At 40.5% G+C, this 24,556-nt stretch overlaps 1 protein-coding gene across 1 annotated transcript in view; it reads left to right on the forward strand.

Moving 5' to 3' along the window:
• Window positions 1-24,556, forward strand: part of AP3B1 (adaptor related protein complex 3 subunit beta 1) — a 211,232-nt gene that overhangs the window by 51,024 nt on the left and 135,652 nt on the right. The window contains 6 exon segments of the mRNA XM_053295883.1: window positions 12,500-12,658; window positions 14,878-14,975; window positions 15,637-15,691; window positions 15,790-15,861; window positions 18,744-18,806; window positions 21,527-21,659. Of these exon segments, the coding sequence (XP_053151858.1) occupies window positions 12,500-12,658; window positions 14,878-14,975; window positions 15,637-15,691; window positions 15,790-15,861; window positions 18,744-18,806; window positions 21,527-21,659 (580 nt within the window).

Here is a 24,556-nt window from a genome sequence, read left to right on the forward strand (position 1 = left end):
TGGGCATTAGTCCCCCCTTGCCATCGCCCACCATGACCAGCATCACTCCTCCATGCCTGCCAGTCTGCTCCTGACTCTGCCTCACACCCTCCTGCACATCTGGGGAATTTTTTAAACCCAAGTCCTAACTCTGAGGGGGTGGGGAGAAGTGCCTTTGAGGTGGGTATTTTAAAAAGGGGTATGGTATCAGAGGTGGTCTATTTATGCTGTGTGTGCCATATACAGTGCTAGTCATAGCACTGTAGGGTATACACAGAAGCTAGAATTAAAAACAACAACAACCTCATAAAGAAGCAGGCTTTGGGGGGGGCATTTTTTGTAGGGGAGTGAGCAACATTGGGGTAAATCAAAGGGAAGAGAAAGGGGATTGTTGTGGCTTCTCCTAACCCACTCCTCCTGTCATCCTAGTGCCTAGTACTTAAATCCCGACGATGACTATGAATATTTATATATCACTCTTCAACCAAAGTTCTCAAAGCAGTTAAGACAGAAAAAATACTACGTGAATAAGATAAGATGGTCCCCTGTCCCCAAAGGGCTCACAATCTAAAAAGAAACATAAGAGATATCGGCATCAGCCACTGGGGTGTGTGTGCTGTGTTGGGATTGGATAGGGCCAGTTTCTCTCCCCTTGCTAAATATAAGAGAATTACCACTTTAAAAGGTGTGTCCTTGCTCACCAGGGGTTAAACTAGGCCCTATTTAAATAACTCTAACCTGACCAAAATTGGGGACCACTTTGAGCTCCACCATGGTGACCCAACCTATGATTTCTGCATCCACTGCAGGGCCGAGGTCAGCAAGGAGAAGGATACGAAGTATCTTTCGATGTCAGGGATGCTGCATCACCCGGGGTATGTGTGTTACTGCTCCTGCTGGCAGCAATAGGTCTGGGGTGCCCTTGAGCAACTGCAAGCGGTGGTGTGTCTTAACTTCTGGTGTCTTCTGTTGGAGTCTGGCCAGATGCTGCTCTCTGAGGAGCTTGGGCTGGGCAGACACTGGAACAGCTGGGGGCAGGGCAGTTGAGCACCAGCAGGTGGGCACCTACCCTGCCAAAAAAGAAAAAGCTTTTTAAAAAAACAATCACTGAAAACACCAGGTAAACAAAGCATCTGGCAGGCTGGGCACCAGAACAACCAGCCTGCAAAAATAAAACAGGAAGTGGAATCCAGCGCAGCAACAAAGGTGCAGCTTGGGGCAGCAAAAGAAAAGAAAAACTGTCAGCACAACACCCAGTTATTAAAGCCATTGGGGGCTGGCTACAAGCAAGAAGAAGAAATCCACAGAAGAAGAAAATCCAAAGGAGCACCCAGTTAAAGCCACTAGAGCTGCTGGTACAATTCTTAAAAAAGAAGAAGGGGGGGGACGGGGGGGGAGAGAAAGCAGTTGTTGGCATTTCAAATTCAAAAAGGGAAAAATAGAGAGACTGATAAGCCTAACAGTCTCGTGTGCTCTCCCCACCCCCCTACACTGGCAGGCCCCCAGGCCAGTTGCTTTGCTGCTATTTTGTTCTAAACTCGAAACAAGCATTCTTTACCGAGCTTGAAACATTTGAAACACTCATTCTGAACTCGAAATCTTTTGCACATCCTTACTGGCTACTTTATTACATAACTTAACTGTATGCACATTTGCCTTGATTTGTGTTACTTCCCAGTTTTAGCCAAAACCCATTCATGACAAGTGATAACCACGCAAGTGATAACCACATTTCCATGCAAATGTGGTAACATAATACAAATCAACATATTCATTTCTATTTAAGATGGCAACTGTTCTTGGCTACTTAGAAAACAGAAAAGGTCCTCTAAACTACTCTTGCAAATCAACATAATTATGTTTGGTAAATACAAATAACGTAACTTATGTTTGACCCCTTTAGTTGAACTATTATTCATGGAACTTTTCTTTATTGTTGATGTACCAGCAATAAATAAATATTCCATATGGAGGTGTGTTGTGGCAGAATACATAATTGTGGCACACATTCACTGGTATTCTGTTGTTCTGTTGTAAAAATTATCAATAATGATTTTTTAATATTCTCCTTTTATATAATTTACTGGTAATGTTGTAAAGTCCTATCAGAGGGCATCAAAATATCAGAGGGCACTCAAAACACTCCATTGTTCCTCATGGTTAGCTCCTAGGGCACCAAAGTGGGTTGGGTGGTAGGGCATGAAGTGCTACCTACCACCCAACTCACAAAAGATATAGGCAAGTGGGTGACCAAGAAGGAGGAAAGGTACCACCAGGTTCAGGAGGACGTCAGAATGGCCAACAAGTAGATTCAGTGAAACGATAAAAGGGAAGACTTCCTTCAGAAAATAGAAGTCCTGCCCAAATGACGAGAACAGGAATGAACAAAAAAATCTGGCAAAAGAAATGCAAGGAGATAATAAGGGATGCAAAAAGAGAGTTCGAGTAGCATATAGCTAGAAGTGTCAAGGGGAATAACAAAAACTTCTTTAAATATATCAGAAGCAGAAAACTTACTAGGGAGGCGGTTAGCCCCTTAGATGATGAGGGTGTGAAAGGGATTATTGCAGAAAAGCTGAATGAGTTCTTTGCATCTGTCTCAGACGTGCACAACATAAGGCCTGGGGGGGACTATTTCACTGGCCCCCAGGTATCTAACACAGGAGCTGGAAACTGCCTTATAGCACCATCAAATGTGTGTTTTCTCATAAATATGTTTCATGGCGTGCCCAGCAAGGCTTACTCCCATGCCTAAGATTGCAGCCTGAGAGCAGTGACAGTTTAGAGAGAGAAGAGGACTTGGTATTTGTTTGGGGCTGACATGCGCCCCAGGGGCCCCGCTGATTGCGCACGGACAAGACCTATTTTCTGGCCACTATCCGTGGTTGAAACTATGGGTCCATTGACAGGCGGAATAGATCCGCAAGAAACTAATAATATTTTTAATTTTAATGTAATGTGCTAAAAACTGATTTGCCCCTGCACGCCAAGTTGTAGATGGTTTCTGCCCACTAGGGCATTTGAGCTGTGCAGCCCTGTCTTCATGGCGGAGGATACTGACCATATACCTTCTCTGGAACTAAGCATCTTAGGCTTGGAGGATGAAGAACTGGGTCAGTTTGAGGAGACAAGGGAAGATGTGCTAAACTGCCTTGAGAAACTAAAAATTAACAAATCACCAGGGCCAGATTGCACCCACCCAAGAGTTCTGAAGGAACTCATTGTGAAATTGCTGATGTCCTTGCAAAAATATGTAACTTGTCCCTACAATCAGACTCTGTACCAAAGGACTGGAAAGTAGCCAATGTAAATCTGATTTTCAAGAAGGGATCCGGGGGGAACTGGGAGATTACAGGCCAGTTAGCTTAACTTCTGTGCTGGGTAAATTGATGGAATGCGTACTTAACAGACAAAATTGTTAAACATACAGAAAAACAGGCCTTCCTTAAGGCGAACCAACATGGCTTCTGCAAGGGCAAGTCTTGCCTCACTAACCTTTTGGAGTTCTTTGAGAGTGTCAACAGGCATGAGGATAAAGGTGATCCAGTTGATGTATACTTGCACTTCCAAAAAGCTTTTGACAAAGTTTCCCACCAAAGGTTCTTGAGTAAACTTAGCAGTCAAGTTCATGTGTGGATCGGTAACTGGTTGAAGGATAGGAAACAGAGGGTAGGAATAAATTGACAGTTTTCACAATGAGGGAAGTAGGAAGTGGGGTCCCTCAGTGATTTGTACTGGAACCAGTGCTCTTTAACTTGTTAATAGATGATCTAGAAGTTGGGGTAAGCAGAGAAGTGGCCAAATTTGCAGATGACACCAAACTATTTAGGGTAGTGAAATCCACAAAATATTGTGAGGAGCTGCAAAAAGATCTCTCCAAATTGGGGGAGTGGGCGACAAAATGGCAAATACAGGTCAATGCAAGCAAGTGTAAAGTGATGAATATTGGGGCAAAAAACCCCCAACTTCCCATATATGTTGATGGGATCTGAACTGTCAGTGACTGACCAGGAGAGAGATCTTGAGGTTGTGGTGGACAGCTTATTGAAAGTGTCTCTTCAGTGTGTGGCAGCGGTTAAAAAAAGAGAGGCAAATTTCATGATAGGGATCATTAGGAAGGGGACTGAAAATAAAAATGCTAATATTATTATGTCCTTATAAACATCTATGGTGCGGCCACATCTGGAGTACTGTGTACAGTTTCAGTCACCGTATCTTAAGAAGGATATTGTAGAACTGGAAAAGGTGCAGAACAGGGCAACCAAGATGATCAGGGAACTCCTTCCTTATGAGGCAGGGCTACAGCATCTGCAGTTCTTTAGTTTGGAAAAGAGGTGGCTAAGGGGAGACATGATCGAGGTATATAAAATCGTGCATGGAACGGAAAGAGTGGACAAAGAGAATATTTTCTTCTTCTCTCACAACACTAGAACCAGGGGTCATCCCATGAAACTGAATGCTGGGAAATTTAGGAACAAGAGGAAGTACTTTTTCACACAGCACATAATTAATCTGTGGAATTATTTGCCATGAGATGTGGTGATGGCCACTAACTTGGATGGCTTTTAAAATGGAAGACAGGTCTATCAGTGGCTACTAGTCTGGTGGCTGTGGGCCACCTACAGATTTATGTCGTAAATCTGTTAGCTCGGCTAACCCAACAGGATTTACAACCTCCTTCAGCACTCCCTCTGTGAGATAACAGAAAGCAGCAGCAAAACTGCAAGAAGGAAAATAAAAGGCTCACAAAGAAAATAGTAAATGAATTAAGTTCCCCTGAAGTGAACTAGGTACCCCTCCTCTAACAATAACAATAAGTGAAAAGAAAACACAAAGCAAGGAATGAAACGAGTGAAGGACACAGAACAAGGAATTAACGGAACAAAGCAGGAAAGCATAAACAAGGCAAACTAGAACTTGGGAAAGTTTGGAATTCAAAGAGCACACTGTCTGCGGCCAGTGAAAGTTGCAAACAGCATCTGAGCAATTGAGAGACTGCTAAATATATATGGCTCAAGAGAACCAACAGCCAATCAGGCTTCCCTGAGTCAGCACTTCGGCTTCCTCTCTTGTGATCTCCTGTGCCTGCATGACTCCCACTGAGCTTTCCTCTTGAGATGTCTTCTCAAGACAGGTGAAATCCCAGGCTCCTCCCCATCAGAAATCATGTCTGGCAGCTGTTGCGAATCCTCAGCTCCAGAGTCTGGTCTCCCAGCCAAATCCTGTTGCTGTGCCTCTAGGCCCTCACTAGCAGGCAAATCCTCCTGCTCTGATTCTTCTGAGTCAGAGGTCTGAGCCATGACAACTTATCATGCTCTACTACCCAACCCACTGTGTGGTCCCTAGGAGCTACCCATGTGGCACTGTGGGGTGTTTTGAGTTTCCGCATTGTTCTCTATGCCCAGAATAATTTGCATTTATCGTGTAATGCATTTTGCAACTCTGCCTTGAAAAACACTACAGAAGCACACAGTAAAAGGGAATCTGTCCCAACACAGAACACACATTTCAAATGCAGTCCAAAATTGGCCGAAAAAGAAACACTGACCCAGAATACACTGCCAGCTGCAGTTTCTGCGCTACAGTAACACACAATTTGCACGCTCACACATAATTATGACTCCTTACTTCCTAGCATTGCAACAGCTGCCACAGCAGCACCCTTACTTAGCAGCAAGCATAGCCATAAGCTCAACCAGCGCAACTTCGGCCACACTTTGACTGAGTACACCTTCCAATGCAGATTGCAGAGCCGACCAGAGCAGTGAGTGAAGCACATGTTAGACTCAAGGCCAGACATGGAGCTTATCACAGCAATCACCAAGAAATATTACTCACAGAGAGAAGGCTTCTACCGTCCATTTCTTGCAACAACACCTATTTCACAAACAAAACAAACCACAGTTCTAGGAAGGCAGGCACTCAAGTTCTCCCTTTGTCAATCTGAGATCCAGCAAAATCAGATAGTTATAGCAGCAATAGTACAGCATATTATACTCAGTGCGGAGAAAAGAAAACCACAAAATCAAATCTTCCTTTCTCCTCTCCTGATTTATCCTCTTCAAGAGAGGCATAAGGGCTCTCTCTGCCTCCTTGTCACTTTGAATATATTTTGTAATTCCCTCTCCCCCGCTCCCAGCCAATAGGTGCACAGTTGCCTATGACAACACTTGATTTGCATGATAACCAGCCAACCAAGAAGCAAGGAGATCGCAAGCCAATCAGCAGCCAGTGCCAGAAAACCAATCGGGAAAGGAAATAGTCCTCTAAAATGGCGCTCGAAAAGTCAAAACATTTTGATTGAGACAGTTCTTTTCTGAGCTCAAAACAGGCCCTTTATTTATTATTTAATTATTTAAAGGGAGTTCTTTTTTGAGTTTGAAATGGCCCATTCCAATTAGAAACATTTTGCCATTGACACATTCTGCACATCCCTAAACATTTGCCATAGCTCTGTTTTCCACATGCAGTTCTTTAAACCTTGGTTCAGGCTCTTGCACTGTCACCAGCAATTGCGTTCATCTTATTGCAAAGTTCATCTAGTTCATAAAATGTTGTCTGTAGATTATTTTAGCTTATTGCATAAACCAGTGAATGTTGTAAGTAAAACTTTGTTTTAGGCATATTCTGTAGTACAAGTTGACCAGTTATGGAAAGTGTAGTTTTCCCTATTTTGCAGAGACTGTGTGACAGCATGAATAGTAAACTACTTTAAAGGCAATGAGATCTATGCATCCTCATCATTTGTCACTCCTCTCATTGCATATAGATATTTATATTGTGAAATAGTTACATGTATACGTATGGATGTCTTCATAGACTGGATGGAGAAGATCTGTATTGATATTCTTGGCATGAAAGCAATGCCTCTTCCACTTGCATGGGGGGTGATATCTTCACACTTACTGTTTAACTTGTGCACACATCTACAGGTGAAACTCAGAAAATTAGAATATTGTGCAAAAGTCCATTAATTTCAGTAATGCAAATTAAAAGGTGAAACTGATATATGAGACAGATGCATTACATGCAAAGCGAGATAAGTCAAGCCTTAATTTGTTATAATTGTGATGATCATGGCGTATAGCTCATGAAAACCCCAAATCCACAATCTCAGAAAATTAGAATATTACATGGAACCAAGAAGACAAGGATTGAAGAATAGAACAATATCGGACCTCTGAAAAGTATACAGTATACTGTGCTTGATTGGCCAGCAAACTCGCCTGACCTGACCCCATAGAGAATCTATGGGGCATTGCCAAGAGAAGGATGAGAGACATGAGACCAAACAATGCAGAATTGCTGAAGGCCTCTAATGAAGCATCCTGGTCTTTCATAATACCTCATCAGTGCCTCAGGCTGATAGCATCCATGCCACGCCGCACTGAGGCAGTAATTGCTGCAAAAGGGGCCCATATGTATACTGAATACATATGCATGCTTATACTTTTCAGAGGTCCGATATTGTTCTATTCTTCAATCCTTGTCTTCTTGGTTCCATGTAATATTCTAATTTTCTGAGATTGTGGATTTGGGGTTTTCATGAGCTGTACGCCATGATCATCACAATTATAACAAATTAAGGCTTGACTTATCTCGCTTTGCATGTAATGCGTCTGTCTCATATATCAGTTTCACCTTTTAATTTGCATTACTGAAATTAATGGACTTTTGCACGATATTCTAATTTTCCGAGTTTCACCTGTAGATATCTTTTTGTCCTTCTCTTGTTGGTATAATTTTTTCAACATGTTTTGAGGGTGAACATTATTGAACTTTGCACAGATATTAGCTCACAATGATTTAGTCAGTTTTGCTGTTATCGGGCTATATTCTGGCTTTTGCCTGTTGACACATGTCAGTTTTACTTGATAACATCAATGCAAATAACACAGTAATGTGGATTTTCAGACTGTTCATTGCTGCAACCAGCACCATTCACCACTGAGAACTAATGAGGGATTTCATCTCATATTTTTAGGGGACATAGTTAGCTGTGGACAGGGTTATGAGTAAGTTATGACTAATTAATAGCATTTTTTGGATTCTGGTGGTTTTGGACACATTGTAGATAACTTGCTTCATGTTTCGTTTAAGTCCTTTTTTTCTTTAGGATTTTTTCGCATATGGGCATATTTATGGCTTATGCTAATAGAATGTTTAAAAAAAACTTTAATAGGATATAGGATTCTAATAGGATTTTTTTAGGACAAAAAATACTGACTACGCATCATTGCTATGTAATAGAGACTTGGTGCAGTTGTTGCATTGCCAGTCTCTTAATCTGGTTAGGAGACTGAAAGCAAAACTGAAATATGCACATTTCCCCCTTCCTTGTCAGCATTAACTGTGGTGTTAGCAGTTACCCGAGTTTGGGACAAGATAGAAGTATCACTACACCACGGTTAATGCTAGGGGTGGGTAGGGGGAGGCATGTGGAACCCATAGTCTGCTTCCAGTCTCTTAACCATAATTAAGATATAGGAAGGCAGTGCTTTGTACCAGAAAGCTCAAATACCAATTGTTTTTTTACTGATTTAATTGATATAATAGCAGAAGAAAAACCTTATCAGCAGGTCTCCATGCTGTTTTTCAATAGATTCTTAAATAAACACATAACAAGACTTCTTGTGTAGTAGAACAGATTTTTAATTTAGTGTATTTGCATCATTATAGATAAGTATTGAGACTGTTTATATGTAAATGTATGATTTGAGGAACAATTAAGTGTTGACAAAGTATATTGCAGTCATATCAATTGCAGTGCATTTTCCATAATTTTTCTAACTGACATCTTTGATAAATAGTGGTTGCCAAGTCAAAACCGATTATACAGTGCACTAGGAATTCATGGTGCTGTCAGGGAGAAGACCGATTGACTTTAAATTTACATATTAATGAGAAGATTTGTTAAGGGGGTGCTTGACTATAGAAAATAACAGCATATTTATAGGGCACGACATTTTATAAATAAAGCTGATGCAGGAAAATGGAAATTAAACCTTTCAGATTAATACATTCAAGAATGCTAAAATGCATATTTGCATTTTTATTTTCTGAATTTACCTTCTTTTCAGAGTATCAGATTTTTGCTTGCAAGTTAAATGTGTTGCTCTTGAAAGATTAGTAATATGAATTATTTTGTGTGCCTCAACAGGTAAAAGGACCCACTAGTAAAGGGAGAACAGCAGTTTTTAGTATGTTAATTCTGCTACAAATCCTATTATCTTCATTCATACAAGAGAATGAAGATGCTTACCCACATTAGGATTTTGTGCTAGGTCATAACTACTAGTCACACGGAATATATGTGTAACTTTTTACATTGAATTGTAACATTTCTTTTAAACAAATTTGTGTAACAGCTTTGCACTTGAGATTTAACAGTTCATTGGGTGTTAGGTTTTTAAACTGTATGCTCCAAGTTTGCTCACACAAAATCAGCATAAGTATGGGCAGATTGGTTGTGGGAAATATTCACACTTTGCCTGGCAACTTTCCAATTTACTCTTATTATTCCCCACCCTCTGTTTTTACATCCATAGTAATACCATTTTGGTTATGTGCTCTAGATCAGGGATTCTCAACATGTGCGTCCCCAGATGTAATTGGACTTCAGCTCCCATAATTCCCAACCAAAGGCCACAGGGGCTGGGGATTATGGGAGTTGAAGTCCAATAACATCTGGGGACCTACACGTTGAGAAACCCTGCTCTAGATCAGGGCTGCCCAACTTGTTGTAGTACTGCAACTCGCATCATATCCAGCCAACTGTGGCAAATAGTCGGGGATGATGTGAGCTGTAGTCCAAAATCTGCAGGAGAGCCGAAGTTGTGCAGCCCTCCCCAGATGACTGTAATTCTGTAAGCTTTCCCCAGTCATACACGTAATGTTTCTGACCTGAGGAGGGGTATGTACTTCATAAAACTGAAAGTCCCCTCAAATATGCCCTCCTTAGCACTTGCTCCATGGGATAATCTTACTTTAGGGGAGAAATTGCCATTTGTTTTTTAGTGGCAGTTACCTACTTTTATTGATAAACCCACACAAATTGTTAAATTCACAAAAAGGAGTAAGTGACATGTCTTTATTGGACCAAGTAGGGTGTTTTGTTTTTGTTCTTTAAAAATAAGAAGTTGGAGACTGAGCTTCAAGTTTCACAGAACTCTTTCTAGGTTTATTCAGCCCAGGGGTGGGATGTTATATAGGTATGATGATATATTTATCTAGATGTTTGGGAGGGGGAAGGCACTAAGCAGTCAAGCCTGAAGAAAAGTTCTCTTATTTCAGAGTTTGCTTCAGCTGGGGGTGTGCACGGAACTAGCTGGTCCGGTTCGGTGTGAGTCTGAACTGGACCTGGACAGTGCCAATCCGGTCTGGGGGAGGAGGGTTGCAAGTTTTTTTTTTTTTTACACTTTCTCCCTCCGGGGGAGTTGTCCAAGGTGGCAGGGGGTTGGGTCCACGGAGGTTCCCCCTTCCGCCACTGGCCTCCCGTATTCCTGAAATCGGCCCAGGTCACGCAGAGGCCTATTGCGCAGGTAATAAAAGAGGCCTCCAAAATGCGCAGGTAACAAAAGAGGTCTCCAAATATTGTGCAGGTAACAAAAGAGGCCTCCAAAATGGCTGCCGCGATGAGTGGAGAGGGCCGAAAACCAGAATAAGGGAGGCTGGCACGGGCGAGAGAACCTCCGCGGACAACCCCCCGCTGCCTCAGACAACTCCCCCTTTTTAAATAAAACAACAACAACTTGCGAACCCCTGAGGGGGGCTTTGGTCTGGGGATGGACTGAACAGGGGGTGGTTCAGTTTGACCCCGAACAGTCAAACCAAATCGGTTCAACATCTAACATGTTTGCACATCCCTAGCTTCAGCATCTCACTATCTTGGTTGCTTAGGATATGACATTTCTTCAGAAATAGCCCAGACCAGCTAATCCATATAATGCATGAGTTGCATTACATAGGAGCTTAGCACAAGCAGACAACTATAGGACACTTCTTTTTAACTGTCGATCGTGTTGTCCCATTAGAAAAAAAAAATCTAAAAGCCAACATTCTGGTAATTGGGACAAACCAAAATGCCATAGAATCCTAGGTGAGCTTTTGAGTACTTGAGAACTCTTAATCAGGCTGGAAGTTAAGCAAAAAAAAAGAAAGGGAGGAAAAGGATGGTGATAGCTGGGCATGTTGTAAGCTACATAGTTTTAGGGCTATTATACCATACCTAATACCATGCCTAATTGTGTGTGTGTGTGTGTGTATGCACACAGAATTTACGTTAACTTGGTGGAGAATTCTATGTTAATGCAAAATATGCATTAGCACAGTAGAGTCGCAATACTGTGGTCTCCTCTGCTTTTGTGCAGATGTCCTCCCCGTTCCAGTTGTAGAATTAACTATGGATACTGTTATGCCCACAGTGTCATTTTTACTCATGGTAGTTAGTACCAAGCTACAAATAGCAAGCCTATTTATGTTAGGATGCAAAAGAAACAGTATGCAGTCTTTATCTGCATGTTTGTCAGGCTGCACAAGTGGAGTGTTTACATCTTCCACCTTTTACATTTTTTTCTGTAAATTTTATAAAATTTCCTCTGAACTAGAGGAACAGACTTTGAACAGAGAAATTTGGGGCCAAGAGTTTTCCTTTCTTAGGCATGACCTGACTGAGATATTTTTAACATCTTATTTTGTATATTCTACCTCTGCAAAGTCTGAGAGGGAAGAAGTTTGAACTTGATGTATAACGTTCATAAGATCAAAAAAGTTTCTGCCAAATGAATTGGATTGTGTTTTATGAACTCTTGTTCTATCATAAGAATAGTCCTGCTGGATCAGGTCCAAGGTCTATCTAGTCCAGCATCCTGTTTCACACAGTGACCCACCAGATGCCTCTGAAAAACCCACAGGCAAGAGGTGAAAGCCTGCCCACTCCCCTGCAACTGGTATTTAGAGGCATCTTGCCTCTGAGGCTAGAGGTGGTCAAAGATACAATATATGAAAATGTGAGTGGGTGGATTATAGTTTATTGGTAGATTGTGCAACAAGTTCAATCCCTGTTATCTTCAGGTAGGGTGGGAAAGATGTCTGGAACCTTAGAAATCTGCTGCCAGTATAGACAATACTGACATGGGTGAACCAATGATCCAACTCAGTATAAGGAAGCTATGGTCTTGGGAATAGGTTTTATACTCGGATGCCACACTAATCTGTAAGGTTTAATTCTATTATTCCTACTGGTTATGCTAATTTGAGTTATGGTTTTCTTAAAATTCAAGCTTGCAAGATACCTTAGTTATTGGGTTACTGCTTGGTCAGCTGAACTACAGAGGCCAGGCCAGCCAGTAATGTTGTCTTCAGTCTACAAGAAATGGACAGCCTTTTGACTTTGAATTGTCAATAATCCTTTAAGAAATTTGGAGCTGTAATTTTCAAATCAAAATATGTTAGAGGAAATCTAGACATTTTGGCATAGTCTGAAAATAACAAGTGTGTTTGTGTTTTTTCCCCTTTATAGGAAGGTAGTCCAGAGGAATACAGTGAAAAGAACTTCTATGAATCTGAGGATGACCACCAAGAGAGAAACCAGAAAGTGAACAAACCTTATTCCATGGACCCGGATCACAGATTACTGATACGAAATATAAAGCCTTTACTACAAAGTCGGAATGCTGCTGTATGATTAATTCCCTTCATAAAACACCTTTTTAAAAAAGAGGTTATTCTTCTGGAGAAGTTTAGCATTTTGAACATAATATACATTCTGTAGTACAGACAAACGCTATTCATGGATGCAACATCTGCAGTTCTGCATATTAGGGATGTGCACAGAATCGGGCGGGGGAAGTTCAGAGGCGGGCTGGGGGTGTTGGACTTTAAGGGCAGGGAAGGTGCACTTACCCTTCCCTTCGCTTTCCCCCTGCAGCTGCTCCATTATCAAAGGGTCCTTTGGGCTGGCAGCATAGCTCCCTGCCACCCCATCCCCTCTTTGCCTGGAAGTAGCAGGAAGTACCTGGTGTGCGTGTGTGTGCTGGGCACATGTGTGCACATGGCAAACTCGCACATGATAACGTAGCTTCAGCGGGGGGGAGCGGAGGGAGGGGTAAGTGCTCCCTCCCCCACCCTTAAAATCCCCACAGACACACCCTTTGAACCGGCCGAACAGCCTGTTGTTTGAACTGGTTTGGAGGCCCTTAAAAGGGTCTCTGAATGGGCTTGTGCACATTCCTACCGTCGGATAATTGACCATAGTACCCTGGGGATACTCATTTTGGGTATCTATAAAATGTAAAGGCTAAAAAGTGGAGATACAGTACACTGTATTACCTTCCCTACAGTCGGGTAATTGATACCCGACCGTGGCATATGTGTGTGGTGGGGTTAATTTCCATATATCCGTGGTGTCACGGTGGCCAGAAATGACCTCAGAGGTCATTTTCGGCCACCATTTTGGAAAAAGATACTTTGTGTCTCGTTTTAAAAAACAAACATTTTTAATGTGAAAAATCACAGAATGGCAGATTTTTTAAAAAAAATATTTAACATATTTATTTAACATATTTGTTCTCCCTTTGTGGAGAATTGCAAGACAGCTGCAGACCGACAAAGCACAGTAGGGCATTTTATTTTGATTATTTTTGCCCTTTTTTTCAGCCAGAGGAACCTAATTCCCCAATTCCTATTGTCCTAATGCCCTGTTATCCGTGGTTTCGTTAACCATGGAAATCTGTGGGAATGGAACCCCTGCAGAAAACGGGGTCCACCTGTATCTCCACTTTTTAGCCTTTACATTTTATAGATACCCAAAATAAGTATCCCCAGTCTAGAGTTTGTCTAAATGTAATTATTTTTCATTCATTTTCCTTGAATGGTAGACTTCCTTGAGACAGATATACTCTGATTGTAATGTTCTCCACAGTCAATAGTAGCAGAGATGCTTTAGTCATACACAGAATTTGAATGCAAACTTTAAGGTTTTTAATTAATCCCTCTCTAAATTAGGGAGGGACAGATCTCCTTGCTGCTTCATTGTGAAACCTCCCAAAGAGAATAGAATAATATTATAAACCCATGGTAATTAAAAATCAGTTTTCTACCTGAGGAGCCTTTTCTCCACTCTTTGAATATGAATGGATTTTTAAATTATCATTTGTCATCTTTCCTACTGTATCCTACGTACGTTTTCCTAATTGTCTACTTACTGAATGGTGGTTGGTTTTTTTTACTCTTGGAGTTAAATGCTACGAGACTACTTAGATACTGGGCATATGTAATTGCCCGAATCAAGCAAGATTGAGCTATATATATACATCCGGAAATGTGGAACCACACCATGATTCTTATCTGGGCCACGATAAACTGACCACGAATGTCTTGATACACATTAATATGTTCATCTGTATCTATGCAAATAGTTGTGCTTCATGTGTGTCTGGTAGCCCTGGATAGGGCTGTACATCTGCAACAGACATCCAGTTCTGTAAAGGGCAAGATGATGTCACTGGCTGTGCAGATGGTTCCCAATTGCTGTGGTGAAGCAGAATCGTTTACTGCTAAATTTAGAGTCTAAAATAGATTTCACAGAAATTAAGAGCCTGGTATTTTTTCATGGTGATTTGTGCCCTTAGTACCACTTATTTTGGTTTACTAACACTAAACCTTGAAGATTGGTGGTTAGAACTTGAACCTAGCCTTTATCTCTAGCTGTTTTGTCCTTGGAAAGGAAAGCTGCTTATAATTCCTCTTCAGAAACGAAAATAACTTCTGAGCTTCTTCAGTGCGTTCTTTTGCTTCAAGGGGTTAAATTAATGTTTTCTGTAGTGAATGTATTGTATTCACCACTATGTGGTGAAAGTGGATAACTGTCCCCCCCACCCCACCTTGCTCTCTTTTCAGGTGGTGATGGCAGTTGCACAACTCTATTGGCATGTAGCACCAAAATCTGAAGCTGGTATAGTAGCTAAAGCATTAGTACGCCTACTTCGCAGTAACAGGTAAATTTCATGTACACCTGTAAACCTCTCTCAACTGATTTTTCCTAATGGGGTGGGCCTACAATCATGAAATGTAAACTTGTGTCCCAAATGTCTGTACACCTAAATGTGATAAAACTGGTTTTTATTTTATTAGTAAAGCTAATTAGATATTGTTCATACATGTATATAAATATTTACATTTGAAAAATATTAATAGTCTTTTAATGAGCACAACTTATAAAGCTTACTGTATGCTACCCTAAATTGTACTGGATGTTGAATACATATATTAAATAAACCCATTCTCTCATCATACAAATTTTACACAAATCTCAGTGCAGGAATGTGTGAAAAGCTGGGTTTAGGAACTGAGCCACAGGACTGTGCAAATTATGAGATCTTGGATGCTTCCCTGCATTTTGCTATAACCAGTGATTAGTAATAAAACACACCAGTGGTGTTGGGTTCAACCAAACTCTTGCCTACACTTTTAATAGCCATAACATGAAATGTGTCTTTGGTGTTCTTGAATTCTCACCTCTAAGCACTTACTCAAAATATTTCTAAGAGCATTCTAGGAATTTACACAAGCACAATATTTAATTTTGATATGCAGTTTTTATTAAATATTTTTATGGAGAGATACTTGAAATTAATTTTGTCTGGTGTTGACTTCTAGGGAGGTACAGTACATCGTTTTACAGAATATAGCAACAATGTCAATCCAGCGCAAGGTTTGGCTTGCTTGACTATATAAATTCAAAAATTATTAATTTTAACCTCAATATAAATTCTAATATTGTACCTTTTCATCTTTCTTTTCCTTCCCCAGGGTATGTTTGAACCGTACTTGAAGAGTTTTTATGTTAGATCAACTGATCCAACCATGATCAAAACATTAAAGGTGTGTGTAATGCCGATTGTTGGCACATAATGTCATCACTGTTCCTAATAGGTTGAATAGACATGTTCCTTCAGCACTGGCCTTAGCATAGTGGCTAGTATTAACCTTCATCCTAATAGTGGGGTTCAGTTGTTCTGGAGAAGTGATTAAAAAAAAAAAGTCTTCTGCAACTCTATGTTCCTCAACTTTAAGGAGGTCAAATGCCCTGTGGTGTTTCATCTCCTCACTTCCTTGTCATTTTTTATAACTCTCACTGTATACTCTGATGATATTGGGATCATTTTTATCCTAATTGCATTGAATGGAAACCTGAAATGGACATGAACCTGTTTGTTTCATTTTGTGATGTACAAAAAAACCCCATCTGTTGTTGACTTTTATAGCTGCTTCCCTCTAAACACAAAGCAATATTTTATGTTTGTTTTAACTAAGCTTTATTCAGAAAGAACTCAATTTTTCTTCTTTCCCTCCCTTTCCTTTATGACACCATCCCCCACATTATTTACACTGGACCCCCACTGGGATAAACTTCCAAACAACAAAACACAAAAGATTAATAGATAGAATATAACGTTTACCTCATTATTTTTGGTGCTGCTGTTTTATTCCTGTACTGCCAAATGGAAATATGTAATGAAAAGTTGTTTTTTCCTTTGCTGCTGGTGTCATACTTGAGGCAATGCACTTTGGTGGTAGTTGTTTCTATTACTTACATAGGGAATATTCTTTGCCCACACCCAGGTGTTTTTTTTTTTTAATAACACACTTTTTTTTTTAAGATGAGGGTTAAAACAAAATGTCAAAAGATTTCAGCTTGTCTTTTCTGAAAATCTGGTCCTTAGCAACATAATGAGCTCTATACTATGTGTTGTGAAAAGATCTGATTAAAACCTAGGAAAATTATTGATTTTGAATGCAAAACCTTACTGAAAACCATAGTAAGTAATTTGTCTAAAAAATCTGGATTTAATTAGCCTCTCCTGATGCCAAAGAGGCCAACTGTCTACAGGACAGAAACATAACCTGCACAGCTGTTATGTTTAATGTGTTTAAATATACTGTTGAATAGTAAGGGAAGAATGATGTGCAACAGTAGCAGCAGCAGGGGAAAAGAGAAGAGCTTTCTGATGTTTAGTTTTTGTGAAATGTATTGTAGTTTTAGACAAGGCTGTGTGTGTTGCCAGCTTTCACCATTGCAGTGGGTAGGTGTGAGATTGAGAACTTAGTACAGAATTAAGTGTCCTGAGATGCTGCTCTAATTTATTTTATAAAAATGAATTTCTAGCTTTTATGGCTGTGGATATAAGACTGAGATGGAAACTATCTGGTGAAATATCAAATGAGGGGGCTGACCTGAATTTCCTGTGAGTTGGAGAGGGGTTTTTTTTCTTCAGGTTGTAACCAAATAACAGTTCCATTTTACTTATGAATTTGGAACCATGTTTTAGTTAAAACTGAAAGTAAAAGCTTTCCCTCTTGAACCTGAAGGAGGAGGAGAAGGGTGAGGGGTGCTTGTAAGCTGGTAGCTTGCACAGGTTCATTCTTGTAGCAGGAAACCATAGTTCTTTGCCACAGCTGAAGTGACAATTGTGTGATGCCCCCCACTGCATAGCTGTTCATTGTGCATTCCAGTCCTTGGTGGGGGCAGAGGAAGTACTGTTTAGAAAAAGAAAACAAGTACCTCATTATACATGTGTACTACTGCATACGGAGGGTGATGTTCACTGGACTTTGCCTGCAAAGCAGAGGGTCACTAGTCACTCTGATCTGGAAAAAATAGCACTGTGCCCTCATACTTTGCTGTTAGTTTTTCTTCTGGTTGGTCTGAAGAAATATATCTTCATAAAAAATCATTCAGCCTCTTCTCACGAGCAGTGAGAAGAACTCCAGAGTGGGCTGCAGGGAAATCGTTAGACGTACCTTCCCTGAAGATGAACAGCTGTTCCTCCTTGGACGGGTGGCTCCTGCTAGTAGCTTTGAGGGTTGGGGTGTCAGGGTGCACCACCTCACCCACCAGAGCTCCAATAATTATTGGGAACCCCCCCACCGCCAGCCTGGCTGACACACGATTGGAAAAACGAGGTTAGGAGAGCGCTCGCTCTCCTAATCCGTTTTGAGGGGAGGCTCCACAAGTGGGTTTGCCCTCGCGGTGCTGCTGGAATTGGACGTGATCTCGGGAATTCACACACGTGTGCAAAACTGGGCTGGGCTCCCTTAGCCCGGTTTTGCATGTGCGTCTGAATAGCCTCATTGAGTCCTTAGTCTAAAGAGTAAATGTATAAGCTCGTATATAAAGAACTGTGAGCGGAAGGGAAATAGCTGCTAGCTCTGCTCCATAAACACTTGTGCAAGTACTAGTTGGAGTTTACTAGTTGGAGTGTTGTGATGGGTTCTGTAGCAGTTTTCATGCCTCAACTTGTACAGGTAGAAAATATTTGGTTTCATTTTTCTCATACAGTACTTTAGCATTAGATGTACTTTAGCTTTAGGCTTTCCATTAGCACAGGATATCTTCCATATGCAGAAGCAACTTTTTTGATCCAGTGCATCATAATGTAGCATAGTGCTTCCCATTCTAGTCCGTCTGCAAAACTCAAAAGGGCCCCTGTACATAGCACAGGTATAAGCTTCTCTGAGCATTGCCCGAGGATCATAAATGACATTTGGAGAGCATTTAATAGAGTTTGGATAATAAGTTCCTTTAAATACTGATTCACTTGATCCTGGAGAAAATTAGTTCCTTAGCTTACTAAATGTTCATGGTGCTTTATGTTGCTGTTAAGGAAAATTAGTTCAGTGACAATTTTGTACAGTGTTTGCAAAGCAGTAAAATATTTTCTGTTATACCAGCTCTTTTCTAAACTGTTTGTTCTGTTCTCTAGCTCGAAATCATGACTAATTTAGCGAACGAGGCCAACATAGCAACTCTTCTCAAAGAATTTCAGGTTTGTATATGTTTTGTATTGTTGTTGCATGAAACTTTGTCTATGTGTACACTTTCTGGATGACTCTGCCTAGGAAGTACTCCTTTAAATGTTTGAAACTTGGGTCCATCAACTACAAACACAATTTGTGTCTCATTTTAAATAGGTTTGTTGCTGCTACAAGTTGTAGATGGGTAAAACTGTGTGAAATAAGGATGTGCTTGAAACAGATTTTGCATTTTGTTTGGAGCTTGAAATGAAACACAAAATGGTCAAAAGGTTTTGCAGAAACAGCGGTCAAAGAGGCTGTTTCGACGAAACAATTCTAAACATTTTCAAATGTTTCAGCCTTAGGGAACAATGCAAAAACTCAAATCACCCCTTCGTTCCCCATTGGTAGATCCGAGGGGCATCAAAGTGGGTTGTGTGGTAGGGCATAATGGATGCTACCTACCACAAAAGAAATGGGCAAGCAGGCCATTTTTAACACATTTGTAACCTTTCCCCAAACCCCCCATTTTGGGGAACGGTTAAACATTTGTTAAAAATCGCCTACTTGCCCATTTCTTTTGTGGGTTGCGTGGTAGGTAGCACCAATCATGCCCAACCGCACAACCCATTTTGTTGTCCCTAGGAGTTACCCATGGGAACAATGGGGTGTTTCAAGTTCTCAGTTGTTCACTATAGCCAGGATAAGCTGCACTCAGTGTACACGTTTTGTATAGCAACTTTCAATGCTTTTTGCAGCCCTGCCTTGAGAAACATTGCAGAAGCACACAGTAAAATAGAACTAACTCAGAATTCACACTGACCCAGAATTCACTGTGAGCTATAGTGCCTGTGTTGCAGTAATACCATTGGCAAACGTTGTTTACTCACGCTCAATTATGACTCCTTACTTCCTAGCACCACAACAGCTGCCATAGCAGCACCCTTACGTAGCTGCAAGCATAGCCATAAGCTCAACTAGAGCAACTTCAGCCGCACTGTGACTGAGTACATCTTGAAATGCGCATTACAGAGCAGACCAGCAGTGAGTGAAACGCAAGTTAATCCTCAAGGCCAGATATGGGGCTCATCACAACAACCACCAAGAAATATTATACTCTCACAGACAGACAGACAGACAGACACAGAGAGGCACACACAGACATGCAGCTGCCATTGTCCATTTCTCACCACAGCACTATCTCACAAACAAAACAAACCACAACTCAAGAAAGGCAGGCACCCAAGTTCTGCTTTTGTGAGTCTGAGATCCAGCAAAATCAGATAGTTATAGTAGCAATAGCACAGCATATTTTACTCAGTGCTGAGAAAAGAAAACAACAAAATCAAACCAACCTTCCTCTGATCCAGATGTATCTTCTTCAAGAGAGGCAAAAGGGATCTCTCTGCCTCCCAGTCGCTTTGAATACATTTTGAAATTCCCTCAATTTGTGTCCCCCCTCCCCTCAGCCAATGGGTGCACAGTTGTCCATGACAACACTTGATTTGTATGATAACTAGCTAACCAAGAAGCAACGAGATCACAAGCCAATCAGAAGCCAGTGCCAGAAAAACAATTAGCAAGGGAAAAACAGGCCTCCAAAATGGTGCTTGAAATGTTGAAGCTTTTTGATTGAAACAGTTTTGTTCTGCTATGAGCTTGAAACAGGCCCTTTATTTGAAGGGTGTTGTTTTGAGCTCAAAACATTTTGCACATCCCTAGTATGAAATATTGTTCCCTATAGATAGAATCCCAGAAAGGGTGTGTGATATTTTTAGGGTGTATAGGTGGACCTTTTTATCCAAGAGACTTGTGTTTGGGGCGGTATATACATGTGTTAAATAAAATAAAATTAACAAACCCACAGGGGTTCCATTTTCCATGGGTACAAAACTGTGGATAGCGTGGTATTAAGTGTATGGCAGCTGGTGAGGGTTATGGTCCTGCAGGGCAAAAGGAAAAAGGGAAGGCTTTTGTGTGCCATGCTTTGCAAATCCAGCAATGCCCACCAGAAGCCTCAAGTCCACCATTTTTCTGTGAAAAATTGCACTAAAATCTCCTCCCGCAAAAAGAGCCACAAAATGCCTCTGCCCCACAAAATGGTGGCCGGAAAAGACCTCAGAGGTCATTTCCACCCCCAAACTGTGGATACATTAAATTTAAACCCTTTCTCTCACTTATACCGAAATCAACTGCCTGATTGTGGATACGCAAAATCACAGATGTTGGGGCTGTGTATGGTGAGGTTTGCCGGTATTAGTGTCTCATATTATTTTCTCTGTAACTTGAAAACTTGAATAACTTAGTGAATGAGGCCAATGTCGCGGCTCTTATCAGAGTGTGACTTGTATAATCAAGATACATGCATATGTATCTCTGGTGTTTGCAGAATACTCCAGTTTTTCCCTTCTTTACATGTAGCAGTTTTTTAAAAATTCTCTAATTCATAGGCTATGTTTTCCTGAAAAAATCTTTTCCCTTTTATTAGGTTATTCTTAGATGTTTGTGGTTAAATTGACTGAAATGTCTCTGAAACCTATACATAACTATGCCGTTCCACCCAGTTATCATCCTCTACCCAATATTCATGGAGATAGATTCTCTCCTGGCATTGGGTGACTAAAGCTAGGATTTTAACATTTTAAAACCAGTTATTCATTCAAAATAACTTCCAAAGAAATAGTATGGCTCAGTTAAATTTTTAAGCTGATGAGACCAATGTGTTGATTATTGACATTCCTGTTTACTTCAGACATATGTGAAAAGCCAAGATAAGCAGTTTGCTGCAGCTACAATTCAGGCAATAGGCAGATGTGCAACAAACATCATAGAAGTGACTGACACATGCCTGAATGGCCTAGTGTGCTTGCTGTCCAACAGGGATGGTAAGTTCTATTTAGTTTTCTTTTAGTGGCTGATAGCTTGTATTTTCTGGTAATATCCTTAGATTAAACACTATATTGAATTATTGCTTATCTAATAGTTCCTGTTTGTAGCACTTTAAAGTGGTTTCCTTGGGTTATTATTATTGGCTGTCTTAGCATGGGTTAATATTGGCATACCGTTGATACTGTTAACAGGAATTTCTCAAAAGGTTGTAATTAAGTCATGTGGGACGTTGTCTCTTCACAGAGAACATATTGGCTTTTTTCCCCAGTTGCATTAAAGTAGCTGTACTGTAGAGGGTGCTACAAGCAGAGAAATGTGGGGGTTTCTGTGTATGTAAGTGGTTCAATAAAAGAAATCATATCAAGCAGTTTAGGGTAGCCACCAATAAACCTGTAGATGTTTCATAATTTATTACCTTCTATTTTGGTATACAGAATAGAAAAAAAACCCATAGAAATACCTGTAGAATCTAAAGCATAATTACATTATAGTGTAAATGCAAAAAAAGCAATATTATGCAAATATTGCCCCCAAAACACATGTATTGTTAAAATTCTACACACAGAAATACAGTCATAGCATATGTTTATAATGTTGAGTATCCTAATCAAGAGCCCTGATATTTATTTTATTTTGCCCTCAGTGATACTTTTCATGTTTAACTCTCATCAGTATATTGACACCTTTGGTTTAACCCCAGCTGCATTTCTCTTCTGCAAACCAGCATTGTAAAGAGATAATCTTGTAGGGAAGAAGCAGCAAGCAGGAGGAGTGTTTGACCCTGTTCCCATCTGCCGCTTTCTCCTTGCAACTCTTTGCCAGTATTTTGACAAACAAGATGTTGTCTCTCCCTTCCTCTTGCAGTTGACCCATAAGAGGCAGACTTGTCCATCTAGATAGGCTGAAGGTTAAGCCCATTCTTGTTCTCTATCTCTTGAAAGATTGAAAGCACCTTTAAAGAGTTTTAGTCCATTATTTGGATTGTGGAGGTCTCTGGTATGGTCATACAATTTATTCCAAGCATGCAAGGTGCTTTCATGAGTTGCCCTAATGGTTCACAGAAAAGTCTTAACAATGGTCCTTTAGTAGCATTTGACAATCTAGTCACCAAAGATGCACGTCTCATTTCCACTTATATTTTAGAACGTTGGTTCCCAACTGGTGTGCACAGTGTTGTGCAGTCAGACATGAACAGGTGTACCATGGCATTTTGAAAAACCACTTATGAGAAAAACAAATGAAATGTTTTATTTTATTTATTCAAAATATTTATACCCCACCCCTCCAGTACAGTACTGCTTGGGGCATAGTATACTTAGTGTCCAAGCTAAAACCACATTTATTTATTTATTTATTTATTTATTTATTTATTTATTTATTTATTTATGTTTAAAATAAAAAATAAAATAAAGTCCCATTTTATTGTAAGCACATATAAAAGTTACAAATTTTAAGTTTCAATTTAAGTTATAAGTAAAAAACTAGAAACTAAGACACCTACCAGATAAAAGCCTCTCTAAAAAGACATCTTTAATGCTTTTTTAAAAAAAACCCTGAGAGAGGGAGCCTTGTGAAGCTCTTCTGGGAGGGCATTCAGAGTTGATGGACCACAACCAAAAAGGCCCTGACTGAAGTCTCCGCCAACTGGATCTCTGTTAGTGGCGGGGCCATGAGCAGGGTCTGAGATGCTGAACAGAGGGCCTTGGCAGGTTCATATGGACGAATGAAGTCTGACAAGTACCCCGGCCTCAAGCCGTGTAGGATTTTAAAGGTCAAGACCAGCATGTTGAATCTATCCTGGAAGTGGACTGGTAACCAGTGAAATTTTTGCAGGGTGGGTATAAAACTCATGGAGCAACTTGCAACATGAGCATCCTTGCAACAGTATTCTGGACCAGCTAAAGCTTCCGAACCATCTTCAAGGGCAGCCTCATGTAGAGCTCATTGTAGTAGTTTTACAAAGCATGAGTGCCTGAGGTCAGGTCTGACTTCTGCAAATAGGGTCACAGCTAGCATACCAGCCATAGCTGGTAAAAAGTATCGCTGCAGACTTTGTCTTTCTGGGGTATGTGACTCCATCCAAGATATACCATATAGATATAGAGTACATTAGTTCTGTGGATGGAACTAAAGTGTAGTTTGGTTCTTTTGCTCTTTTGATGTATAGATGTGGTACAGATGATGTATCATGCTCTCGACTGTTCATGTTTGAATCACATGTTGGGCAGAGATTTTGCAGGTTCTGTATATGCAGTGGTGATTTTTGAGTAACAGGCCTGCAAAGGCATGTCATGTCAAAATGGGAGCTTCCAAAAGGGAATGTCATACCCAGCAGAGTGAATAAAGAAGTGTTGTGCCAGAATTTGCTATGGGAGTAGAAGAGAAGACTAGAACGAGTGAAAAAGAAAAGGCAGAAAAGCCAGAGGAGAAGAGAGTCAAGTAGTGGTGTATGCTAAGTGATGGAACAGGTTGAGTGTTTCTCAAGTTTTAGCAACTGTCATGTGAGCTGAAACTACTGGTGTGCAAGAGAAGGGAGAAAGGGAAATAATTGTCTGTGAACTTTTCTTCTTCCATTATTCTTGGCCAATAGTCTGCCCCCTTTAAAACAAAACAAAAACATGTTAGTCATTCAGTATTACTGGTAGCACATGAAAGCTGTATTTGGAGAAAATTCAAAATGCTCATTTGTAGCTTATTAATTTGAAACTTTATAGCCCACCTTTTGATTAAAATAATCCCCAGAGCAGCTTATAACACATCATTGTAACAGGTCGTTGCTATATGTCTTAAGACGTGTGATTTTTAGAAACATTTCACGTGATGCTCAATAGAGTAGGATAAGTGTCCTACCCAAATTCAGGAGGTGTGCGTGTTTCTGATTTTTGATTCTGTG

This window comes from Hemicordylus capensis, chromosome 2, assembly GCF_027244095.1.
Source record: "Hemicordylus capensis ecotype Gifberg chromosome 2, rHemCap1.1.pri, whole genome shotgun sequence".
Lineage (NCBI taxonomy): Eukaryota > Metazoa > Chordata > Lepidosauria > Squamata > Cordylidae > Hemicordylus > Hemicordylus capensis.